At 50.8% G+C, this 25,727-nt stretch overlaps 2 protein-coding genes across 4 annotated transcripts in view; one reads left to right on the plus strand and one right to left on the minus strand.

Moving 5' to 3' along the window:
- Positions 1-1,004, minus strand: part of MXRA5 (matrix remodeling associated 5) — a 34,040-nt gene extending 33,036 nt beyond the window's left edge. For both annotated transcript variants that reach the window (XM_045472886.1, XM_045472885.1), the window contains exon 1: positions 894-1,004. The gene's annotated coding sequence lies outside the window, so the exon portion shown is untranslated. The remainder of the gene's footprint in view (positions 1-893) is intronic.
- On the plus strand, positions 664-12,203 carry LOC123595319 (basic proline-rich protein-like). Of its 2 annotated transcripts, none has more exons than XM_045472887.1 (2): positions 664-2,056; positions 12,156-12,203. In XM_045472887.1, the coding sequence occupies exon 1, from the start codon at positions 665-667 to the stop codon at positions 1,745-1,747; it is 1,083 nt and encodes a 360-aa protein (XP_045328843.1). In that variant the 5' UTR covers position 664; the 3' UTR covers positions 1,748-2,056; positions 12,156-12,203. The 2 variants fall into 2 exon arrangements, with proteins under 2 accessions (XP_045328843.1, XP_045328844.1); XM_045472888.1 differs by lacking the exon at positions 12,156-12,203 and adding an exon at positions 2,601-2,756 and having other exon boundaries at positions 963-2,056.
- The last annotated feature ends 13,524 nt before the right edge of the window (positions 12,204-25,727 follow it).

Below are 25,727 nucleotides of genomic sequence, written 5' to 3' on the forward strand. Positions count from 1 at the left end.
GCTCTGATCCGCTCGCTCAGGCTAGGAATCCGGAGCTGTTGGTCCTTTAAACAACCTCGAGATAGACACCTTCTTCGGCCCGAGCGCGTCCTCTCTTGCAGCCTTTCCAGAGGAGGGGCTCAGCCTCCTGCAGCCTCCCCAGCCGACCGCGCCCGGAACGCGCGCTGTGCCCGCGGGCCACCCGGGCCCCCGCGCGCCGACGCCTTCTGTAAAGCCTCGGCTCTGGCCGGGTCGTCCCCGGAGACCGAGAGCGCGCGCCCCAGGGAAGCCCGGACCTGGCGCCGCGCGCGGGGAGGCGCCCTGGGCCGGAGCCGCCGGAGCCGCCGGGGCCGCCCCGGGGAGTGGGGGGAGGGGAGGCTGGCCCCCGCCGTACCAGCTGGCCAGCTTCCAGCGCTGCTCTAAGGAAAATACGGGGTTTCCCGGAACGCGTGGCCTTGCGGGGACCCGCGCAACAGGCGCCGTCCCTCCCGGGCGAAGACTTGTTCGGCTTCCGTGCGGCTCAGCCGCCAGCGGGCCGAGGGTCACCCACATTCCAGAGTTCGAGCAGGAGGCGGGGGGACTTGAGCGCCCTCCGGGGAGGCCCCGCGGCTCTGCTGTCCCCTCCCACGCCAGGAGGGCTCGGGTTCCCTCGGGGGTCCCACGGGCGCCTCCCTGGAGAGCAGGGATGGGTAGGCGCGAGGTGGCCCGGAAAGGGAGCGGAGAGGTTAAGGCGACGGGGATCCTCCCACCAGATTCAGCCTGTCTGTCCTTCCCAAAAGGCCCCGCAAGCCCCTGGCCCAGTGGCCTGTGCGCCCTCGTCCTCGCCCCCACCCTTGGCCGACCCCCAACTGCCCCCGCGCAGCAGACCCCGCGCCCCCTTCCCCGCGGGCGCCCAGGCCGCCCTCGGTCCTCACCTGTCCTCTGGAAGCCGCGACACACGGGAGCGGGGCGCCCTGACTCACCGCCGGGGGTCCGCCGGGGCCATGCCCTTCCCGGGCCGGGGGCGAGGCGGCGAGGCTTCCCAGCTCGGCGCGGCGAGCCGGCGCCCTTTTATTCGCGTCGCCGAGAGGCTTCCCCGAGTCCACGCCTCGGCCCACCCCCACCCTGCCCTGCCCCACCCCGGGGAGACGGGGCGCGGGCCCGAGCCCAGGGACCCTGGCCGCGCGCGCTGCGCTCAGCCCTCCTCGCGCCTCTTCATCGCGCCTCGCCCGCTGCGGCTGCGGGAGCGGCCGGGGCCCAGCGCGCAGCGGCTTTGGGACCGAGTCCCGCCGGTCCCGGAGCCAGGCCGGGGACTAGGGGCCGGGGGCGCGCCGGGGCGCCGAGCGGGGCTGCAAAACGGCCGCCTTTCCTTCCGGGGAAGGGACAAGGCGCGCGCTTTGCACCCCTCCGCGCAGGCCGGAGTTTGCTCTGGCGGCTTCCCCCGAACCCGTGTGCGGGCGGGAGCCCCCTCCGGCAGGCCCGGCTGCAACGTGAGACCCGCAGCCACGCCCTCCCGCCTCTCCGGTGGCTCCTGGACGCCCGCCTCTCCCGACCGCCAGACTCGGCCTGCCGGGAAGGTGGGAGCGCGCTCCTCCCGCCCCCACGAGCGGCCTGCGGGGGGCAGGGCGGGGGCGGGGAGCCGCGGGGGAGCCTGCTGCGGGAAGCTGGGGGCCACCTGGGGAGGGGGCGCGACAGCACGGCTGGAGAGCGCCGTGCGTCCAGGAGCCAGATGGGGACGCAGGAGAAGGGCACCCAGCTTCCAGAAGGAATGAGGGCCCGAGAAAGTTAGGAAGGGATCAGGTGAGGACATTCCGCGCAGAGACACCCCCCCCCCCCAGCCCCCGGAAGAAAGGACAGAGCTTCTGTGAAGGGAGAAAAAAACTAGGTGTCCAAAGGCCAAGATTCAGGAAAAGAACATTCCAGAGGTCCTGACAGAGCCTTTGCAAGGCCGGCCATGAGATGGGGAGTCGTAGGACGCGGCCGCAAAGGAGCCCGGCGTTCCGTTGCTTCTGATGCCTGGAGTCCGGGCTGCCTCGGTTTCTTCCAAGAAACACACGTGGGTTCCTCCGCGTCCCTTGCCCACGGCGGTATCCACAAGGTAGGTCATCAGTAGACGCTGGTTCATAAGTGGCTTGATTCACTTCCTCTATAGCTTTACTTTTCAGTAGTAGGTGCAGTGCAGACCTATGTGGTGGGACTCGTTCTATGAATTTATAAAAATCTTGTCCCCACAACGCCTTCTCATGTTTGTTAATGGCATTGCCATCGTCTACTGAGCTGAACTGGAAACTCACATCATTCTGCCCGTGTGCCTGTCTGGGGGGATCTCACAGTCACCCGGTCGCCCAGTCTGGTGGCTCCTGGCTCCTAAGATTGGTTGGGCCCAGTGGATGGGGCTTTATACCCACCTCTCCGGCTGCCTTGGGAGGGACGCGCGTTTCCAGCCCTCTGGGCCCCCTGCCAGCCTCTTCGTGCACCAGTCCCTTGTTTTCTCAATGCCCAGTGGGTCACCCAAGCTGGGAAGGTTGCCAAGGTGCCCGGAGGTGACATTCGACGTGCCAAGCTCTTCCCAGACTGTCCCCACCCCCTTGCTGCTGCTGTTTTGAACAAATGGTACAGATCGTGCCTTCTTCTCTTCCCAGTGATGGGGGAACTGAATGAATGAGCGAACGAGGTTCAATTCTGCCAAGGAACGTGTAGATGGACAAGGTCAGTCTGCAACTCACACAACAAATCCTTGCGTATGGCGTTACGGTTCCCAATGACTGTGCCACGAAAGAAAGAAATCAGTGCTTTGAGTGGGGAGGAAAGAGAACGCTAGCTCCTTCGAATGCGCTTGGGGCAAAGGAGGGATATTGACGTCCATATTGCCGGGGTCCATGGGATTCGTGCTACTGACCAAATGACATGTGTCTCGATGGATGCATGGTGTACCTAGTGATTTTGCCAGCTAGTGTTTTCCTTGTCCCCATTTCAACCAGAATTTTAACAATAGCTATGCTGTGGACGGGGTGGTGTCCCCTCGAATGCCCTACGCAGAGGCCAGTCCCCTCCATGGGGTTTGTATCAGGAGGTGAGGCCTGTGGGAGGTGATGAGGTTTCCACGAGGTCCCGATGAGGAAGAGACTCATGCCCTTGTGAGTAGAGATCAGATGTTGCGATGTCTCTCTCGACCACGGGAGGTCTCGGCAAGAAGGTAACCATCTGTGAGCCGCGGAGAGGCCTCGTTCTGGAAGCCAGAGCCACAGGCATCGTGATCTCTGATCTAATGGCTTTGCCGGCTCAGTCCCCAGCCTCCAACTCCTACCCTTGACCTAACTGTTCTTTTAAGGACACGGGGATAAGACAAGCTCATGGCTCAGAGGCTCCCTACAGTCCTTTGCTGTGGGGGACCCGCCATCAGTGTGTGTCATCTGAATTATTGTGAGAACCTTAGGACCCGTCTTGTTAGAAGGGTACAGACGTCCCAGCGGTGGGTAACTGAGTCACACAGCAGGGCTGAAGCCACTCCCTCCTCCTGGTTTCCTGGCTGGGTGGCCTGGAATATGCTATTTGGCCTTCCTAACATCAGCTTTTCCACATGTGAAATAAGGACAGTGATGCCCCCTTGTCAGTGCTGTGCGAGGCAGTAGGGTATCTGTCCTTAATGCGGATGATCCGGTGAACCGACCGTCATTTATTTTTACTGCGTTCTTGTGTCTTTTGTGTCCGTTCCCCCAGCCCTTCCCCCTAATCAAGGCAGGATCCCTGCAGGGACAGTTGGGCTGTTTCTGGCTGCAGGGACGGACGGACGGGCTGTGGCTTTTGAATGGGAAAGTTTAATATTCCAAGCAGGGCCCTGCATGAGCAAGGAGTGACGTGGCTCTTTGCTTGACAGGGATTTTAAACCTCGCTTCTGAGTCACGTGACTGCCTGGCCGGCTGCTGTCAGGCTCCATCACCCCGGGAAGGACTGACCCTGAATCCTGTCCCATGACCAGGAGACAGAGAAAAGAGCCTACACAGGAAACGTCTCCTCGCGTAGCTGGGAGCGAGGAGGCTTGTTTCCTTTGTTTGTTCACACACCGCGCGCTCGGAACTCTCCTGCTCCATTGCCTGGACGAAAACGCTTCCAGATTTTCTTGGCAGCATAATTTAAAGGGGAAAAGACATCAGAGGCTCAGGGCAGATCTCCCGAGCACAGTCCAGTTAGTGCCTCTGCCCATGAGGCTGGGGACAACTCTGCTCAGCCAGTAGGGCAGCGACGTGCAGAAAATGCATCGTGTACAGCTGGGAAGTCAGTTGGGCCCGTGGTGGGGACTCAGCTCCCCATGACGCGTGTCTAGAAAGGATTCTGGGCAACAGGAAGGGTGTTGACCCCTGGCCGCCCGTTAGGTGAGCAGAAGCCCCTTGAACAAGGAAGGTCATGGGCACATGGTCCTTCATGCTGGGTCCCCAAATGCTGCCGGGTGGAAAACCAACGCAGGGGGATGAGGTCAGGGAATTATCAGTCTGTCCTCTGTCCCCACCACGCAGGCCAGCGACAGGCAGACGGGGGGGTGGGGGGCAGGCGAGGGGGCGTCCTCGCATTCCAGAGCATGGCCTCCAAGGCCTCCACGCTGGATGGCACTTTGGTAAACACCAAGCCCTTTGTCCCTTTGCAAAATAAAAACCACACAAGGTCTCGACCTCATTGTGAAAATATTCACTGGAGAAAGGGGTCCTACAAACAGTGAATATGCTAAGTTCTACAAAGTGTTGTAAAGACTTTTTAAAAAAGGATTTTTTTTTTTTTGGACGACCCATTTTGGCCCGCATTCATGCTGACTACTTTTGTACATGCGAGCTGTCTCTAGGAATGCAAACCCAGTAGCTTCTAGGGTATTTCCGGGGGAAGCTGGCCCAGACGCCAGAATGAAGGAATGTCATTAAAAAGCTCCTTCTGAGGCTGAAGGCTGCTGAGACCCAGCCCTTCAGCGGGTCCCCTAAGGACATTTCCCTGGGGATTCCTTTTGCGAAGTAGGTTGCGTAACCTCGCTGATGGACAGAAGATGCCTTCTGGACACAGTTGAGGCCATTCTGAATCCTACAAGTAGGAGGGATTCCTTGTGCACAGTGGCCCTACCCTGCGTGTCAGGGAATAGAAATGGGCTGGTTTCCCCCGTTGGTATAAAGGCAGGTGTGTGTTTGTGTTAAACATCCGGAAACAAAACGAAACGAAACGAAACAAAGCGAAACCCAAGCAAAACAAAACACCCAAATGAAATCCAAAGAAATTATCCACATGCCTTGGAATGTGGTGTCAAAAGATGTAAATACAAGTCATTTATGAATAAACTGGGGGAAATACATGACTCAAATGATTATATAAATCTCTGGAGGAGAAAATGACACGCCCACACAAGACACTGAATTCTTACAAAGGGGAAAAAAAGGCCAAGAAAAGATTTAACTGAAACAAACTGTGCCGTGTGGTAACCATTTCTAATTAGGCTTCAAACTCGGATACCTCCTGCAAGAGTTTCCTGGGGCTGCCTTAACAAATTAGTACCAAAAACCAGGGGTCTTAAACTACAGGAATGGATCCTCTCCCAGCTCTGAACACCACAAGTCTGAGATCCAGGCAGGGCAGGGCCCCTGAGATTCAGGAGGGGCAGGGCCACTCAGATCCAAGAGGGACAGGGCTGCTAAGATCCAGGCAGGGCAGGGCCCCTAAGATCCAGGCAGGGCAGGGCCACTGAGATCCAGGAGGGGCAGGACCACTGAGACCCAGGCAGGGCAGGGCCACTGAGATCCAGGAGGGGCAGGGCCACTGAGATCCAGGCAGGGCAGGGCAGGGCAGGGCCCCTAAGATCCAGGCAGGGCAGGGCCACGGAGATCCAGGAGGGGCAGGGCCACTGAGATCCAGGAGGGGCAGGACCCCTGAGATCCAGGCAGGGCAGCGCCACTGAAATCCAGGAGGGGCAGGACCCCTGAGATCCAGGCAGGGCAGGGCCACTGAGATCAGGACAGGGCAAGGCTGCTGAGATCCAGACAGGGCATGGCCGCTGAGATCCAGGCAGGGCAGGGCAGGGCCCCTAAGATTCAGGCAGGGCAGGGTCCCTGAGATCCAGGCAGGGCAGGGTCCCTGAGATCCAGGAGGGCAGGACCACTGAGATCCAGCCAGGGCAGGGCCACTGAGATCAGGACAGGGCAAGGCTGCTGAGATCCAGACAGGGCAGGGCCGCTGAGATCCAGGCAGGGCAGGGCAGGGCCCCTAAGATCCAGGCAGGGCAGGGTCCCTGAGATCCAGGCAGGGCAGGACCACTGAGACCCAGGCAGGGCAGGACCACTGAGATCCAGGCAGGGCAGGGTCCCTGAGATCCAGGCAGGGCAGGACCACTGAGACCCAGGCAGGGCAGGACCACTGAGATCCAGGCAGGGCAGGGTCCCTGAGATCCAGGCAGGGCAGGACCACTGAGACCCAGGCAGGGCAGGACCACTGAGATCCAGGAGGGGCAGCGCTGCTGAGACCCAGGAGGAGCAGGACCACGGAGATCCAGGCAGGGCAGGGCCACTGAGATCCAGGCAGGGCAGGGCTGCTGAGATCCAGGCAGGGGAGGGCTGCTGAGATTCCGGAGGGGCAGGTCCACTGAGATCCAGGTAAGGCAGGGCCACTGAGATCCTGGAGGGGCAGGGCCACTGAGATCCAGGCAGGGCAGGACCACTGAGATCCAGGCAGGGAAGGGCTACTGAGATCCAGGCAGGGCAGGGCTGCTGAGATCCAGGCAGGGCAGGGCCGCTGAGATCCAGGCAGGGCAGGGCCGCTGAGATCCAGGAAGGGGAGGGCTGCTGAGATCCAGGAGGGGCAGGGCCACTGACATCCACTCAGGGCAGAGCCACTGAGATCCAAGCAGGGCAGGGCGACTGAGATCCAAGAGGGGTAGGACCACTGAGACCCAGGCAGGGCAGGACCACTGAGATCCAGGAGGGGCAGGGCCACTGAGATCCAGGCAGGGCAGGGCCACTGAGATCCAGGAGGGGCAAGACCACTGAGACCCAGGCAGGGCAGGGCCACTGAGATCCAGGAGGGGCAGCGCTGCTGAGACCCAGGAGGAGCAGGACCACGGAGATCCAGGCAGGGCAGGGCCACTGAGATCCAGGCAGGGCAGGGCTGCTGAGATCCAGGCAGGGGAGGGCTGCTGAGATTCCGGAGGGGCAGGTCCACTGAGATCCAGGTAAGGCAGGGCCACTGAGATCCTGGAGGGATAGGGCCACTCAGATCCTGGAGGGGCAGGGCCACTGAGATCCAGGCAGGGCAGGACCACTGAGATCCAGGCAGGGAAGGGCTACTGAGATCCAGGCAGGGCAGGGCTGCTGAGATCCAGGCAGGGCAGGGCCGCTGAGATCCAGGGAGGGCAGGGCCGCTGAGATCCAGGAAGGGGAGGGCTGCTGAGATCCAGGAGGGGCAGGGCCACTGACATCCACTCAGGGCAGAGCCACTGAGATCCAAGCAGGGCAGGGCGACTGAGATCCAAGAGGGGTAGGACCACTGAGATCCAGGCAGGGCAGGGCCGCTGAGATCCAGGCAGGGGAGGGCTGCTGAGATTCCGGAGGGGCAGGTTTACTGAGATCCAGGTAGGGCAGGGCCACTGAGATCCCAGAGGGACAGGACCACTCAGATCCTGGAGGAGCAGGGCCAATGAGATCCAGGAGACGCTGGGCCCCTTAAATCCAGGCAGGGCTGTGCTCCTTCCAGAGGCTCTGGGGGAGGCTCCTTCCTGCCTCTTCCAGCTTCTGGGGCTCCAGGCGCCCCTGGGCTCTTGGCCGCATCCCTCCCGTCTCTGCCTCCTTCTTCACGTGGCTTCTCCTCTGCGTGTGTTCCTCTTCTGTGTGTTACAATGGCACCTGTCATTGGATTTAGGGTCACCCTGATCCCGGATGAACTCATATTGACTCATTACATCTGCAGTGACCCTATTTACAAATAAGGAACATTCTGTGTTCCATTTTGAGGGGACACCATTCACCCCTGTCCAGTAGCCGTCCGCTCTATCCGAGGGTTAAGTATGTTGCATTACAATGACAATAGGGGTAATAAGCAACCTTATAGCAACCTTAAAATGCCATGTTTTTCAACTAATAATAGAAATATTGCAATTTAGGGAATAGAACCAGGTCGTGTTTTCTGGTTGAACATGTCGACTCCTGATTTACTGTCAACTGATGTGGCTGGATGCGTTTTTCTTCGTTGGCCTGGCGCCCTTCTTTCTTTTCCTCCTTGGAAAAAGGGCCTTCACGTGGGATCGGCCGGGCTACTGCAATCGTTCGATGGCTGGCTGCGGTTGGCTGGCACAGAGACGGTCCATCCCTTCCGACTATACAGAGTGACCCCCTGGGGCTGCCTGCCCATCTTGGCTCACGGCTCCTGCTCCTGTCTTCCCAGCCACCAATGTTGGGTCAAACCTGTGACCTCTTTTGGCGACCGTGGGAAAGCAAACGTGGCACGTGGGGCAGGGTCTTTCCAGCCTCCTTGGGATTCTCTCTCTCTCTCTCTCTCTCTCCATCTGCCTCTCTGTCTCTAAAATAAAATAAAAAAAAAAAAAAGCTTTCTTTTTTTGAATATTTATTTTGGAGACAGAGAGAGAGAGAGAGAGAGAGAGCATGAGTGGGGGAGGGGCAGAGAGAGAGGGAGACACAAAATCCAAAGCAGGCTCCGAGCTGTCAGCACACAGCCCGACGCGGGGCTCGAACCCACGAACCATGAGATCATGACCTGAGCCAAAGGCTTAACCGACTGAGCCACCCGGGAGCCCAGAGAAACACACGCACCGAACAGCACAATCTGAGCCCCTGGGACCATCAGCCTGACACGAAGGGCTGAGTGCACACAAACGAGGATCTCAACGGATGAGACCCGTGTTCTGATGAGCCACCTCCCACCTCCCCACACGGCCCGAGGGACCAGGAAGGAGGGGCTGCTTTTGTTTACTGAGCCGCATTGATCCTGGATCCTTACATGACACGCGCCAAGCCGCGAGGTTGTGTAAGTTTCCAGTGGAGACTAAACATTTCAGGACCGTGAAGCGAGTAAAAAGCAAGTAACATGTTCCTACATAAACCTCAACCCTGGGGCCAAACCAACTATTCAACACCTGGAAAATGAGACCTTCTTTTTTTTTTTTTCTTTTTTGAAGGAACACAGATACGATACACATGCTCTCCACATACGGAAACAATAACCTGTATATATCATCTATGCAGTGAAATTAATTGCAGATAAGGACGCTGTTGGTATAATGGCAGCGTGACCTTGATGCGGGGAAAGCGTGTGCGACTCCAGAAGCCAAGTGACCTGAGCCTTTGTCTAGCTCTGGTTGTTAAAAACTCCCATGTGACAGAAATCACAGCTCGTGGGCTTAACTCAGGAACGACTGAGTTAACAGATATCGCTGGGCATCCCTCTGCTTCCTGTGTGTTTTTCTTTAGAATAAATACGTGTATGTGCGTGTTGTGGTGGAGACACCTCATGACAGGCTTTGCTCGTCTACAGCCTTTTACAGTGAAGCATTCGGGGCTCATGGGTATCCATCCAGGTGGACCCAGGTAGGGAAGACAGTTGGGTCTCCCCGTCAGCAGATAGAGACCATCCATTCATGTGTCTGAAATAAAGCATATACACCGTGCTTTACGGGAACAACAACAAAATACTGTAATACTCTTTTATTCGAAGCCAACCCAGTTTTCTGGCTGTGTGTTCAGGCATGAAGGGCCCTGGCAGAGTCTAAGTCATCCAAGAGACTCATAATGGAAATGGAACGTAATGAAGGAAAAGTTAGTGGGTACGTCGTATTTGCTGGTTCACTCTGAAGGGGAACAGGGACTAGTTTTCTGTGCAATGCCGGCCTCAGGAATGCATGCTGTTCCATTTTCCAGAAGCCGCCTAGAAAATCACGGGACCCCCCATGACGGTCAGGCCATCGAAACGAAAGACTGGGGCTAAATGCGGGTCTCCAGCATCTCCGCCCAGGACTCGGGAGCAGCTGAGGAATATGTAAGAACCACGCTGTGCCTTTTCTGTAGAACCACGTGAGGGAGAGAGGGTGCATTTGCCAAGTGAGCATTTTGCAACTGGCAGAAGGCCCTGGAATAATTCTTCTACAAAGAAATATCACGGGGAGAAGAGCAGGCAAAGTTTCTGTTGCCTCCGTATGGGCAGAAGTCCGCAAACTACTTACACACCGTCTCTCAATGTGCCAAGGCCACGGATAAATAGCGTGTAGGTTTGTCTGCGAACGTTTGATGGGAATCAAGGGACACCTTTCTAACTGAAACGGGTTCGGTGCCCAGTTTGAGGACTGCTGTTTTAAGCCAGAACAGGTTTTGTCCGTCTCCTGTGTCAGGGACACGCGGCTGTGTTACCATCCAAGAAATAAGAAAATACAAGAAATAAGGAGAATGTGGAGGAAATAAGAGTGCCTGGAAAGTGCGAGAAGAAGTGTAGAGTGACCCCATGGGGCTGCCTGCACATCTTGGCTCATGGGTCCTTCTCCCATCTTCAGAGCCACCAATGTTGGGTCAAACCTGTGACCTCTTTCGGTTGCATTGGGCCCACCTGGATAAGCCAGGACCATCTCCTTATTTTCTGAAAATTTCTTTTAATGTTTGTTTATTCCTGAGACATAGAGACAGAGCACGAGCAGGGGAGGGGCAAAGAAAGACACAGAACCTGAAGCAGGCTCCAGGCTCCGAGCCATCAGCACAGAGCCTAACGCAGGGTTCAAACCCATACACCACGAGATCATGACCTGAGCCGAAGTGGAACTCCTAACTGACTGAGCCACCCACGTGCCCCCCCCCCGAATCTCCTTATTATAATATCACCTGCCTGGCAATCTGAATTTCATCTGCTGCCTTCATTCTCCAGTGCCATGAAAGGGAACATATTCCTTCCATTCGAACTGTTTGAGTTTCTCTTCTAAGAACCACTTTTTGGGGGTGCCTGGGTGGCTCTGTTGGTTACGCATCCAGCTGTTGATTTTGACTCAGCTCATGGTCTCACAGTTTGTGGGTTGGAGCTTGGGATTCTCTCTCTCTGCCCCTCCCCCACCAAAACAAATAAATAAACAAAAAATAAGAACCATGTATCTCCATACATTGCCCTATCTTCTGTTAGATTTCTTCTTTGTTTTAATAGACATGCTTTGCATATTCTAGATATTAACCCCGTGTATAGGGGGTGGAGGGGTGTACCTTTCTGTCTAGTTTATATGTTCCTTTTTTTCTCAGATTTCAAATGCTTCAGGGGGATACACTGAGGCACACTTTTCTTTCAATGACATACATGTGGGAGTCATTAAAAACCAGATTGCCAGGTGCCTGGGTGGCTCAGTCAGTTAAGCGTCTGACTTTGGCTCATGTCATGATCTCACAGTTTGTGGGTTTGAGCCCCACGTCGGGCTCTGTGCTGACAGCTCAGAGCCTGGAGCCTGCTTCGGATTCTGTGTCTCACTCTCACTCTGCCCCTTCCCCACTCACATTCTGTCTCTCTTTTAAAAATAAACATTAAAAATTTTTTTTAAAAACCCAGATTGCCAAAAAGTTCATAGTCTTAAAATAAAATGAGGTTCATTTTGTCAGTGTGAGAAAAACACAACTGATTTCCTTTCAGAGAAGTCAGTGCATTCATTTGATGATGTTTGTTACCCCCAGAGTTTAGTCTGTAGGCACAAAATCGTCAGAGGACCACTGAGAGCAGAGCCGGAGGCCAAGGCTTCTGTGCAAGTCATGTACTTGAGGACAGAAAGCCAGGAACAAACTTCAGGAAGTGGGGGGAGGGTGACGGGGAGAAGGAGGGGAAGCCAATTTGAGGACACGGTGGTGAATTAGCCATCGGTGTTGGCAACTGGACCGGACTTTCTGAGGATTTTAAATAATCTCAGGGCTCTGCGCTAGAGAGATGACAGAGAAACATCTTTACACATCTTTATACATCTGCCTATATCTCCCCATTGGTCCATCCCTTCGGAATGAGCTGGAAAGATTCATACGACAGCTGCATGACTGTAGCCAGGATAGATTCTTGAGAAGCGAGTGAAGCAACAGCCACTGGCTTCTGATAGATTGGATCTTCTTCCATAGCATTGAAAATTACAATAATGCCAACCTTAATGATTATTGTTCTTAGCACAAGAGTCCCATAGGTATGTCATCACTGCTTGTCTACTTTTGTTTTTCCAGGATGCGATGATCTCGCCCACATTCTGGAGCAGCATAATCTCCACCTCTCCCAAAAAAAAGAGAACAAAATAAACGTAATGACTTCCGCAGTCAAGAAGACTGGATAAAAACTGAAAACTTGTCACTGAGAATAGATGTGACATGGTGTGGGAATATTGGTCCCACTTGCTTTAACGCAACTGATGGCTTGGACTGGCTTATAAGAAAAAATAAAATTGGGTAATAATCTAAGGTCAGACTATGGGGGTGGTTTGGGATGGTGTGGTGGTTTTGTGAGGGGAAAGTAATAAGGATCTTGGAACCTAAGTGAGGGGATAATCTCACCATGTTAATCCATGGGGGTAGGTGGGTAGACAGATGGATAAGTAGGTAGGATGATGGATGGATGGATGGATGGATGGATGGATGGGTGGATGGTTGGGTGGCTAGATGATAGATAGATAGATAGATAGATAGATAGATAGATAATAGATGGATAGGTGATTGATAATAGATGGATAGATGGATGGATGGATGGATGGATGGATGGATGGATGGGCAATAGATACATATATCTATAGATAGATAGATAGATAGATAATATATGGATGAATAGGGTAGATGATGGATGGATGGATAGACAGGAGATAGATAGATAGATAGACGATAGATAATAGATGGCTGGATGGATGGGTGATAGATAATAGATCAAGAGATAGATGGGTAGATAGGTATATGGATTGGACAGATGATAGATAGATAGATAGATAGATAGATAGTAGATGTATTGATAGATGGATGGATAGGTGATAGATAATAGATGGAGAGATAGATGGATAGATAGATACACAGGTAGATACATAGATAGATACATACATTGGATGGATGGATGATACATAGATGATAGATAGATAGATACCTAGATACATAGATAATAGATTAGATAGATGAATGGATGATAGATAATAGATGGATACGTGGATACATGGATGGGTAGGTAATAGCTAGATAATAGACGGGTAGATAGATAGATAGATAGATACATACATACATACATACATACCTAGATAGATAGATATCAAAATTAAACGCATTACTATGTGCCAGGCAAGTACACTGGAGTTTTGGGATCCATGTAAATCAGGGATTCTCTGCATAGGCGACTCAATTTCATATTAAATTCTCCTGCATTGATTGCCCACCTCTCCACTCAAAGCCAGCTAGGACCCACATGTCATTAGTATTGCATTAGCTTCGTGAGACAACACAAGAGGACACAGAAGGGCAAAGAGAAGCCAAATGAAATGAGACAGAGAGAGAGAGGACTTGGCAGGAATGGAAGACGTTTTGCTTTTCCCCTTAGACTTTATTTTGCTAAATCACCAAGAGCATGAAGCTCACGGGGCAAGACTGGATGACAGAGGAAAGGATCACCTGGCCTAAAGTGCAAGTTAGGGGACGGGTGGTTAGGGGACCGAAGGACTTCAGGCATGCAAGGATAAACTTGTCAATATGCACTTGTTCTTGGGAGCTCCCAGCAGACATCTCAGGAGTTCATTCCGTGGCCCCCGTATCTTCAGCGAAAGGGGCAGGTAGCACTGATCTGTTGGGATGGTCCCGGCAACAAGGCTGGCTCAGGACCGAGTGATGGACGGGACAGAGTTTCCCAGGATGCCTTTCTCCTTCCTCGTGGCAACCCATCCTCAGGTGCCACCTCCTACCTGGAGCTCTATGTCTGCAGACGGCTGCCCAGCTCTCCTCCCAGGTAGACCCAACCTTGTGCTCCCCTATTTTTAGGGACACCGAAGATACAGAATCCCCTGTACCCATTGTTAATCCAAAACCACCCTTTCACTGGATGTTCTGTATTCTTATTTGCTGAATCTGGCAAGCCCACCACTGGCCATTTGCATTTTCAGAAGTAAAAGCTAAGGAAGTTGGTTTTAGACCAAATACCTGGCTCTTGAACATCAGAATTATTATTATTCATTCTTCTTATTATTTATTTTCTTGTTGTGATTATTTTGGTTGCTTTGGGTGGGAGAATGTCCCTGTCTGCCTCAAATCACACTGTGTTAGGTACTGTAGGGATACCCGTCCAAAGTCAAAGCTGGTTGCTGAGTTCTGTGCCTCAGCACTTGGGTCATTTCTCAAGATCCGGATGCTCAGGGACAAAGATAAACCCCCGTACCCACAGGAAGTGGAGGCTTTTCTTTGAAAGTAGAAATGCAGACTGAATGTATTTTTGAAAATTCATCTCCATATGTGATACTCAAGTATTAATCCTAGTCTCCTTTGATCATCTCCGCCTCGTGCCTTCTGGGTGTTTCTAAAGTATGTTCCACACATTTGCAAACAATTATATGACCAGCATTTGAAAATACAACTGACGTGAGTTCAAAAGACTCGAACTTCTTCATCCTGGTGCTGGAGTCAGAAGTAACCTTTGATGATATCAAAACCCTTTGGATCTTCAATCCAGCTACATCCAAAACGGGGGGAGGGGCCTGGGAAAGGAAAGTTGGCATTTTTAGACATTTTCATTTGAACTGTTCTTACAGAGACCACAACCCAGAAAAAAAAAATCTGCCGTGGTTTTGCTATAACAGGATACACTATAAATGGGAAATATAACACATTTTAGGTGAATCATGCACGTGGCGAATACCCGTTACAAGTGGAAGTGAGATTAGTAGAAATGAGGGTAAACCGCGGTCAATGGCACATCAGAGCTGAAAGCAAAAAAAAAAAAAAAAAAAAAAAAATTAGCTTAATAAAGAAAGACAAGTGCATCTACTTATATAATTTTGGCAAAGACCTTGAAAAGTGCAGCCGCTTACCCCACATGTACATGGTAACTGTGGCTAAGCAGGTAGATTAGAAGGAGGAGAACGCAGTGGTCAAAAAACAAATTGATCAGAGGCATTTCAAAGCAAATGAAGCACGTGGCAAGTAGCCAGCCGTTAAGTTGATCCACATCTTGGAAGAGAAACGTGATAAAGAAGCCAGTTTCCACATGAGAAAATAAAGCCTTCGCCGGAAGAATGTCTGCTTTCTTTTTCGTTTCTTGTTTCTTCTTTTTTCTTTTCTTTGTAAGGAACTCTTACAGTTACTGGTCATCTGGGAATTTGTGGTTGCAAATTGTTAACGTATAATTTGTTTCTAAGATTTCACATGGTGCCCTGGCATTGGAGCGCATGCCCTTTGGGGGTTTAGCTTTGGTTTTGAGGGGGGGGGGACGATGAGCCACTGTAGGAGTCTTTCTGAATACTGTTTACTTTGAAAGAGGGCTAGGGTTCCTCTTTGGCTCATAACTTAACCCGCATTGAGTTAATGGATTGTGAGAGCAAATCTGTTCAAAAAAAAAGAATTTTTAAAAAATTTTTTTAGCGTTTACTTATTTTTGAGAAAGAGAAAGAGAGAGAGCAAGCTGGGGAGGGACAGAGAGAGAGAGACACAGAATGTGAAGCTGTCAGCACAGAGCCCGACGCGGGGCTCGAACTCACGAACTGTGAGATCGCAACCTGAGTCAAGGTCAGACACTCAACCGACCGAGCCACCCAGGCGCCCCTAGAAACCCAAAAAGAAATTTTAAGTGTAGATGTAGTATCGGGGTATATGGAGTAATCTGGGGTGAATGTGTTTCATGGAATCCTGGTAAGAGCTTTTGAATATAAAATGGGTGCTTTCTAATTTCAGTATATAGGGTATCATGTGTGTTGCTTTGCAACGATAAGAACCATAATATAAGGATGTGAGAAATCCTTCTAGGGCAGGCTTTTTAAATAAAGCTGTAATGTGCATATGCATCACCCAGGGATCTCGTTTCAGTGCAGATTCTGGCCAGTATCGGTGATCTGAGGAACTTTGCGTGATGGAGAAAAAATCAACTGCTCGTGGCTGAAGAGTTCCAAATGCAAGAAATTCAGTCACAAATATATTCTTTCCATCGGTCCGTTGGTGGTGACCTTGCCTGTCCAAAGGGAAGACGCCATTTTTTGAGCCCGTAGGAGGAGGCGATGTCATGGCGAGGCAGGAGGTAATAGGGAACACGAGGAAGAAGAGAAGAGATCCAGACAGATGGTTGAAATAGAGGCATTCAGCCAGGACTCCACTGGGCTCCGGCCGATTCAAGAAATACCCTTAGAAAGTCTCATTGTTCGCCGGATGGATGTCCTACCAGTAACAACCACACACTGCGATCACTCCTTCCTCTCGAGGCCATCAGCAAGAGACGACAAATTTGTCACCACGCGGTGTGATGGGAACATAAAATGGCCAGGGGTAAAGAGGGAAAAACAGAAGTCTGGGAGCTTCAATCCGCACTGTCCCTTTGCAACTGAACAAAATGGGGAAGTCACAGGGCTGTCCCCAATTCTGTACTTCCAGAAACAAATGATTTTCTTTTTCACAGCTCTGAGGCCTTCAGGAGCATGTGGGAAACAGATATGCACAGAGTCTCTCGTTGAGAAACTTCACATTGAGAAAAAGCCGTTGGCACCTTGTAGAAACCACCAATGAAAAATACCTCGACAGAAGTCATCGATTCCAAGTCGAGGGGCCCAACTGGTGGCTGAGAACTGGTTTCTCCGACGGCCCCGCTCCCAGTTTGTGTTGGAACAAAGTCACAAGGGTGTTTCGTATCTTCTTACGCATAATCAGCTATTCCTGCTTGAGCGGGTTCACCATTTTCCCCTCAGTTATAATCTTCTGCTTGGAGAAAGATTAAATAGAAAAAGCAAAAAAAAAAAAATTTTTTTCTAGCAAAAAGTTTCTGTTTCACAAAAAAAAAATTCCCCATTTATTTATACTTTGAAAGAACTCCAAGATCCTGATGTGAAAAGAAAAAAAAAAACCCACATATAATAATTATGCTGAGCCCTGAAATGCTCTGTTGTATAGACTAGTGGTTAAGAACTCAGAGGCTGAAGCCAAACCCTGAGTTCAGACTCCAGCTCCCACTTGAATAATCCCAATAGCCCTGACTCACTAGTTTCAGGAAGATAATGTCTGTGAAGCAATTAGCACAGTACTTAGCTCACAGATAACATTCAACCAATATTATCGTGATGGTTTTATAGCACTTTCCTTCTTTACAATGGAGGAGTCAGTTCATGGCCATGTTTCTCTTCTTTTTTTTTTTTTTTTTTTTTTTGTTATCAACCAGACAAGTAGCTTTCTTTTATGCCTTACTATTCCAGACATGCTACTTACGAACAAGATGCTGAAGCCATGAGATAGTTTTAGATAGATTTGTGTGCAGAAAGGGGTAAACCTTTAGCATGTGAAAGCGTCCCCCAGGGAATGATAGAATACCACATGCAAACAAAAATGACCACCAATATGAAGAAGGGGGAATAATGATTAATCATACTCCATGGCTCTTGCCAAAAATGATCTCAACAAGCAACGTTTTTAGGTAAATAATGTGTGGGAGGTTTTTCATTGGATAGAGCCAACACATCCATTGGAATTCAAAAAGCCAGTTCGTGTGTGGGAAGGGCTCTGTACTCAAAGACCTTTGATAGACTTTGCCAGCCCCCTCTATCTGCATGAGCAAAGCCAACCTCTTGCCAGGCCTAACTCACTGTCTAGACACGGAGATAATCTGCTGATTAGACCCAAGCATGGAAGCTTTGTAAGGATGCCAGCTGCAAATGTAAGGTGCCAGATTACGCCCGCCATATCTCACCTCCAGTACACACCGCGATCCAACTTACAATGGCTTCTTTTGAAGCAGGCAACATTAGCTGCTGACCGTGATGTTTTCTTTGCAATCTAAAATGGCATGCCTCTTGCAACAATGTGTCGTGTGTGTGTGGGTGCGCGCGCATGCGGGCACGTGTTGCCTTATTTGCCTGGCTCATTACTCTGGCCCTAACAAACACTTCACCCTGTATTGGTGGTTGTGCAAATGTGACAAAAACGTGAACACATGCAGGGCTTGAACTCAATTGATTTTGCACATTGTTAGGAGGCTCTAAAAATGCTACCTTGCTTGTGTTTATGTTTCTTGTGTATCAAAAGGGCTCATGACTTATGAGTTTCTATGAACCTATTCAAGGGTGTGATACTTCCTGATCACCTTTGTGATTTACTTGGGAATCCTTTAAGTGACTGGACATTTGCTGTTACTGAGATTTGATTCAATGAATATTTGTTACAAGTTAGTAATGAATGGCAGCTTTTATTGCTAATGGGAAAAGAGATACACAAAATCTATTAATCTCTAAAAATTGAAACCCATTGTTATGGACTGTCTATGTCAGAGTTTCAAAACTCTATAAACCATTGTTTTAAAATAAAGCTTTACATGAGTTAAAGATCATATCTTCTGCCTATTTTTGATTGGATTATTTGGGGTTTTTTTTTTGTGTGTTCAGTTGTATACATTCTTTATATATTTTGGATACTAATCCTTTATCAGATATGTCATTTGCAAATATCTTGTCCCATTGGGTAAGTTGTCTTTTACTTTGCTGGTTTCCTTTGCTGTGCAAAAGCTGTTTATCTTGACATAGTCCCAATAGTTTTTTGTTTTGTTTTGTGTTTGCTTTTGTTTCCCTTGCCTCAGGAGACACATCTAGAAAAATGTTGCTACAGCCCATGTAGAGAAATTATGGCCTGTGTTTTCTTGTAGGATTTTTATGGTTTCAGGTCTCACATTTAGGCCTTTCATCTGTTCTGAGTTTATTTTTGTTACATATAGTGGAATTAAAATAAAATAAAATAAAATAGATCATGAACGTAAGCTGAAAGTTGAGGTAAGGCGTAGAGCATGAGGCAAATACGTTGAAATAAGCTGCCTTGGTTCTCACTGACATGGAAAGGCCTAGAAAGATGGACACGATCCAGTTCAAGTATGTGGACAAGGTGGGCAGGTATGACTGGTGCTCTAGACAGATGGCCTCTACACGCCAAGAAGAGAGGGCTCGGGAGGAGCTGAGCCTCGGCCCCGCCTGAATCTTGGACGGCCAGCCTCCAGGACGGTGGGACATCAATGTCTCTTGTGTCAGCCCCCCATTCTGTGGTTGGTAGAAGATGAAAAGCTTGTTGCTTCATTACGGCAGCCGTAAGACACGAACACTCACATGGACATTGGTGTTCTGAGCCGTATCCTCAAGCCCCGGGGGAGGTTAGGGGGTGCCTTTGTGGCTCGATCGAGTCACCCAGAAGGTTTCTTCGGATCAACACTCTGCTCAGCTGTCCCTTCTCGAAGGTTGCAGCGTTGAGCCATCTTGGGTGTAGTGGCCATGTGCTGGGAAGAGACGGTGGGAGAAAAGAGAATGAACTGCCAGTCGGCTGAAGGGAAAGTCATTCTCTGGGAGTAGGGGATGGAAGGAGAGGAGAGGCAGGTCTTTGGTGGGGGAGGGAGCCTGGGAGGAGGAAACTGGGGTCAGGGGGCAGCCTGGCTCTCCCCAGCAACCTTTCCCGTGGCCTCCGAGAGACCAGTAGACCACGGTGTAAACTCCCATCCTGGGTTTCTTTCTGGGAGGGAAGAAACGTGTGTCATCTCCTGGTTGGTGGTTCCTTGCCTCCCCCCTTCCCAGACAGGGCCGGCTGTCTCCTGTCCCCCTGCCCCCACCGCCCAGCAGGACTGGCTGCTGGCCACACACTGACAGCGCGGGAGGGGGGCCCCGTGCATCTGGACAAGAGGGCCTTCAAAGCCCTCCAGCCTGGTCAGCAGGCTAGGCGTGGAAATCACATTTGCTGAACATGCATTTCCATCCAGGAAAACTCAGCCACTTCCCACTGATCAGATTTTGAGGACGGAGGTGGGGGGGTGGGGTGGGAGGGGGCTGGCTGCGACCCGCCTCCTGGCTTCTCCAGGAACGGATCCTGCTTCTTTCCTGAAATCGTGAACAAGTATTTTCAGGAGCGGTCTTCTGCTTTTCCTAGACTTGGTGACTTTTGGAACGTTCAAAGAAAACAAAACAAAACAAAACAAAACAAAACAAAACAAAGGCTGCGTTTTGGCAAGTGGCCATGATGTTAAATGGGAGAGAGCTGCTTCTGCTTATGAATGATTTCAGTTCCAGTTTCCAAAACTGCCTGGCACGTCCTCAGCATGTCTTGTCTCATACTTTAGTAAGCTCAGCGAGACCAAAAAGCAAACTTGTGCTCCAGCCAGGCGGGTCCAGGGTGGATGGCGCCTGGAGGTTTCCATGCCACCTTCTCTGACTCAGCTTCAGCCTTCATGGGTCACTGTCATTTGTGCGTATCTCTGCACGGCCAGCACGGTCAATGCAGTGGAAACTACCATTGACTCTTACCTGGACACTTTCTCTGCTCCGTAAGCGGCCACCTTGTGGACCAGGTCCGATCCGTATTGCTTATCCTGCAGCCACAGTGACGTTTCTGAAATCCCCTTGCCCTAGAGACAGCCCTGCTTCTTTATGCCATCTAGCTGCTGGCCGTTGCTCTCACAACGCACGATATCCTTGACCTAGTGCACAAGACTCTCAGCTCCGGCCCTCCTCGCATCCCTGGTTCCATTTCTCACTTCTGTCCCGTTTGCATTGCCCTCCAGGCACCATGGCTTTCCCGCACTTGCCCTGCTGGAGATGCGTGGCTGTACCCAAGTCTTCCCGGAAGAGCCTGAAGCACAGAAGAGCCGTCTCTGACCTCTGGGACCAACGCACTCCCTCCTTCTCCAGAATGATCCTCACTTGCGTCATGGCACCTCCCACAGCCTGCCATCACTCATCTGCTGGCCTGACTGTTTTGTGACCACCTGCCTCCACTAGACTATGAGCTCTACATCCACACTCGTCTGGTTGTGTTCCCTCCCTAATCCCCATCACCTAGCTCTGTGCCTGGCCGAGAGCACACAATGGCCCATGAACAGATGGATACAAGGACTGCACTACCGAGCTAGTTAAAGATTAAGCTACCAGAAAGCCTGTCTTGGACGGGAACGTTAAACAGGAAACTCTGTCCCCCAGGAGTGCTTGTTCTGGCTCTTCCTGATGATACTGAAAAGCAAAGAATGTGCTTGGGTAGCTCCCACAGCAGAGTTCACGAAAACGTTGAAAGAGGTTCCTTATTTAGCTCATGGCAACACATTGAGTTTAATGTCGTTCGACTACGTGGCTTTTTCTCACTTCTAAACTTCAGACTCCGGAGGGTGAGGACTCTCCAGGGGGCATTGCTTGCCTCACATCCTATGAATCCTAAGAACTGCTTGATTCGGGTGATGACCCCAGGCTGGGAAGCATGTGGAGATCTGTTTTGTCAAGGTGCAGGGACTCGGGTCCAAGATGCCTGGTAGGGAGCCAGGCGGTTCCCAAACACACGAGTGAAATGTCCTTCTCCAGATCAGATGCGCTCATTCATTTGAAAAGGAAAAGACTTTCATCAACCATTGACTTTTGGCGATATCCCTGATCGACGTGCTGCTGGTACAGGTGATCGTTGAACAACATGGCGGTTGGGAGCCCACTGCTGAATTGGGGAAAACCCGTATTTAACTTTCGACTCTCCCCAAACCTTCACGACCGATAGCTTACTGTCAACTGGGAGCCCTACCCATACATAAATGGTCGATTCACACTTATTTTGTGTTCCGTGTTCTCTACACCATATCCTTGCAATAAAGTAAACTAGAGGGGGAAACATGTGACCAAGAAAGTCATAAGGAAGAGAAACTCCCTTTACAAGACTGTGTTGTTTTTACTGGGGGAAAAAAAAAAAACCTGTATAAGGAGCCTTGCAAAGTTCCAACCCGTGTTGTTCAAGGGTGAGATCCATCGTATGTTTCCAGCTGCTGGCCTGGCAGTCTTTGAGACTGCCTGTAGGACATAGTACATGACAAAGGGAGTGGCTTCTGCGAGTGGCGTCTCACTGGATCGTGCCCAAAGCCCAACAAGGTCCAAAGATGGTTCACGAGAGAGAATATCTCGAGAACTGCGGTCAACCAGCCTGCAAGTCCTTGCTTTACCGCGTGCGCATTAATGACACCCTGAAACCTTCAGCTTTTCTGCCTTTTGCAGAGCAGGGCTGGGAAGAAAATTCACCCAGTGAGTAGAGGGCAAGTCGAGAACCCAGTGCCTGGGGTCTAACTCAGCTTATGTAAACGTTTCAAGCTTCAAAAAAACAAAAAAGAAAGAAAGAAATGGAAAAGGTCAATTCTTTCTACAATTACTATCTAAAAATTTATTTATTTTTTAATGTTTATTTATTTTTTTTAGAGAGAGAGAGAGAGAGAATATGCTGGGGAGGGGCAGAGAGAGAGAGGGAGACACAGAATCCGAAGCAAGCTCCTGGCTCCGAGCTCTCAGCCCAGAACCCGACGCGGGGCTCGAACTCACGGACCGCGAGATCATGACCTGAGCTGAAGTTGGATGTTTAACTGACTGAGTCACCCAGGTGCCCCTACAATTACTATTTTTAAGCTAATTACAAATGGGGAAAAAATATTCAACCTGCGTGAGGCAAATTGGATTTTTTAAGTGTTTTCGTTTTAAGAGCAATTTTAGGTTCTCAGCAAAATTGACAGGAAAGTACAGAGATTGCTTGTATCCCCCCAACCCCCACACAGGCACAGACTCCCCAGTATCACCATCTCAGCCAGATGGAATGTTAGGTACAACCGATGACCTCACGTGAACAATCATCATCACATCTCTCTCTCCCCCCTCTCTCTCAAAAGTAAACATTAATTTTGTGTTTAAAAAAATGGTTTTTAAAAAAAATCTCCATGAAGCTAGTATATGAATTGATGTGCAATGCCAGATTTAATTTTGATCACTCACGGGGACACGGGCAAATAGATGTTACAAAGACCTTAAGGTGAGGATCTCCAGCACAGCCCTGAACACTCAGACATGTCAGAGTTGGCCACGAGCAGATCTTCTGAAAAATATTGTAATGAGGGGCGCCTGGGTGGCTCAGTCGGTTAAGCGTTAAGCGACTTCGGCTCAGGTCACGATCTCACGGTCCGTGAATTCGAGCCCCGCGTCGGGCCCTGTGCTGACAGCTCAGAGCCTGGAGCCTGCTTCAGATTCTGTGTCTCCCTCTCTCTCTGACCCTCCCCCATTCATGCTCTGTCTCTCTCTGTCTCAAAAATAAATAAACATTAAAAAAATTAAAAAAAAGAAAAAGAAAACTATTGTAATGAGGTAACTGGCTGATTGATTAATGGCTTCACCCCTGGAGCCAACTTGATCGTGCATTGGAATCATCCAGACGTCTTTAAAGATACTGACACCCGGGGCATATGCTAGGTGTTCTGTTTAACTGTCCAGGGATGCATACTGGACATTAGGACTTTTGCAGGCTCCCCGGGTGATGCCGATGTGCACCCAAGTTTGGGACCCTCTGTTCTGCGGAGGTCGTGTGTGCACGAGGCAGGCGCTTAAGTCACTGATGGCTTCCGATCAGCTTTGCTGAGAGCACGAATGCCAGGGAAGTTGGCAAATGCCGCACGTGTTGAGTTGGGCTGTCCCTCCAGGGCTACGTTCCTCAGACAATCAGGAGCACAGCGTCACTTGATCCCAGTAAGCAGACGCAGCAAAGAAGGTGAAGGGGTGACCCTGGGGGACAGTGGCGAGCCCAAGGCTGGCCGCGCAGCCTACAGATCAGAGGACAAAGGGCTGAAGCTGATAAAAACGCCCCACTCGCCCAGGATCTCATCTGTGACCTTCCAATCACTGCTTATCCAAACGGGCTAAAAGTCATTTTATTAGAAGGTGCAGGGCTTTGCCGGGACGCTGCACCCTTTTGTAGATTTTTACCCCCAAAACCTGAGTGACCTAGGTTTCCCTCCTCACCCACATCAGGGCTCTAATTGGTCCCAGACAAAGAAACAGAGCGGGCAAGAGATTTACCACACCTACGTGTGGGTGTGTGCTTACAACATTGCACACGTCCGTTGTCTGCACTGTGTGTGTGCATATGTCCGTGTCTTTGCTTGATGTGCGTTTCATGTCCCAAGAACATGTTAAAAGGAGTATATATAAAAAACAAGCAGCCTGTTTCACATGAGAGCACTGTTTTTAAACAAAGAGGTCCACCGACAGCAGGACTATCCTTGCAGAAGCGCCCCTTCCCAACCTGCGGGGAGAAGGGAGCGGGGCCAAGCCACTATATCTTTGTCAAAGACGGATTTTTTTTTGTTTTTTTTTTTCCGCCCAGACGCTGACCCGGTAAAATCAACCATGTTGGAACGCTGAGCTTGCTTTTAAGGCAAGACGAGTGCTGATTGTTTGTTTTCGATGTTCAGTGTTGAAAAGCAGAGAACTTTTCTCGACAGCCCCCCTGGGCTAAGTGGGACATTGGCACACGACATCAATTGATGAAGGACGTGAGTGAACCTGTGGCTTTGATAAGGGTAAACAATGTGCAAATTCGTGCAGGATAATCAGCGGTGGCCAACGTTCTGCTCCTTATGGTGTTGAGCACACTGTGAACATTGGTGTCAAAGCAGAAATATTCCCTGGGGAGATTTTCGTGCCAGGCAACCTTCTTCCACGTCACGCGGTGGCGATGTTGGTTAGATGCACGATGCTGCCTCAGGTCCATGTGGTCATGAAGAGACACAACGCTGGCTTTCACCGGCTGGTTTGTTGTCAACATCAGGACTCTGGGTTCTTGCCGGAGAGGCAGCTTCCAAATCTGTATCTCTGCCCTGCGCAGAACTCCCGCTAAACGTCGCCATTCAACGATTGCTTGAGGGACACTCGGTCAATGGGCTTTTCTGGAGATCCGAAATTGGACCCTCCCGTCAACTCCGGGTGCTGAAAAGATTTGGAGTTGAAGACAAAGGATCCTGTTGAGCTCAGTGTGCTGGCGCTTTATGGGAACGTCTCCCCAATACCGCTTCAGCTCCGTGACAGAGGTTGGTATTTGGGCTGCAAAATCAAGGCGTTTTGAAACATCTAAGCGTTTTCAAGGGTGTTTGCACCGAATCAACCTGAAGTCAATGAGAAAGTGTTTTGCCCCTGTATCAAGTGTTTTTATTATATATGATGGACAGAATGGATTTTTTCTAAACTGATGATGAGTCCTTTCTCGCTTTACAAGGAATTGCACAGGGAAAGCGGGCACATTCCCATAGCCAGTGGACACGGCCATACGCCTCCGAAACCCGGGTGTCTAAGACAGTATCTCCCAGTGGTTAGCTGCCTGGGCCATGGACTCAATAAATCCGCTCTCAGATTTAAGATTTAATAAATCCGCTCTTGCCCCAAGACAAACATGATGCGAAGTCAATTTCAGTTCGTGTGCATGTGTGTGCAGTGGCCTTTGTGTATTTCTACTTCCCGAGCTGCTGTGAGTCCGTAAATCACCAGTCTTCCAGTCTGCCTATAATTCTGTACTCTGGTGATCTACTTCTAATGCGTACTCCTTTTTTTGGAACATTTCTTTTATTTTTCAGAGAGGCAGAGAGAGAGTGTGTGAGCAAGGGAGGGACAGAGGGAGAGGGAGACACAGAATTGGAAGCAGGCTCCAGGCTCCGAGCTGTCAGCACAGAGCCCAACGTGGGGCTCGAACCCACGAACTGGGTGACCATGACCTGAGCCGAAGTTGGATGCTTAACTGACTGAACCCCCCAGGGGCCCCTCCAGTTCCATGAGTTTTTAAATAACCTCA

Source organism: Leopardus geoffroyi, chromosome X (genome assembly GCF_018350155.1).
Source record: "Leopardus geoffroyi isolate Oge1 chromosome X, O.geoffroyi_Oge1_pat1.0, whole genome shotgun sequence".
Lineage (NCBI taxonomy): Eukaryota > Metazoa > Chordata > Mammalia > Carnivora > Felidae > Leopardus > Leopardus geoffroyi.

Excerpts from the sequence above, each read along its gene's own strand:
- LOC123595319 (XM_045472887.1), top strand. The coding sequence starts at position 665 with ATGGGTAGGCGCGAGGTGGCCCGGAAAGGGAGCGGAGAGGTTAAGGCG.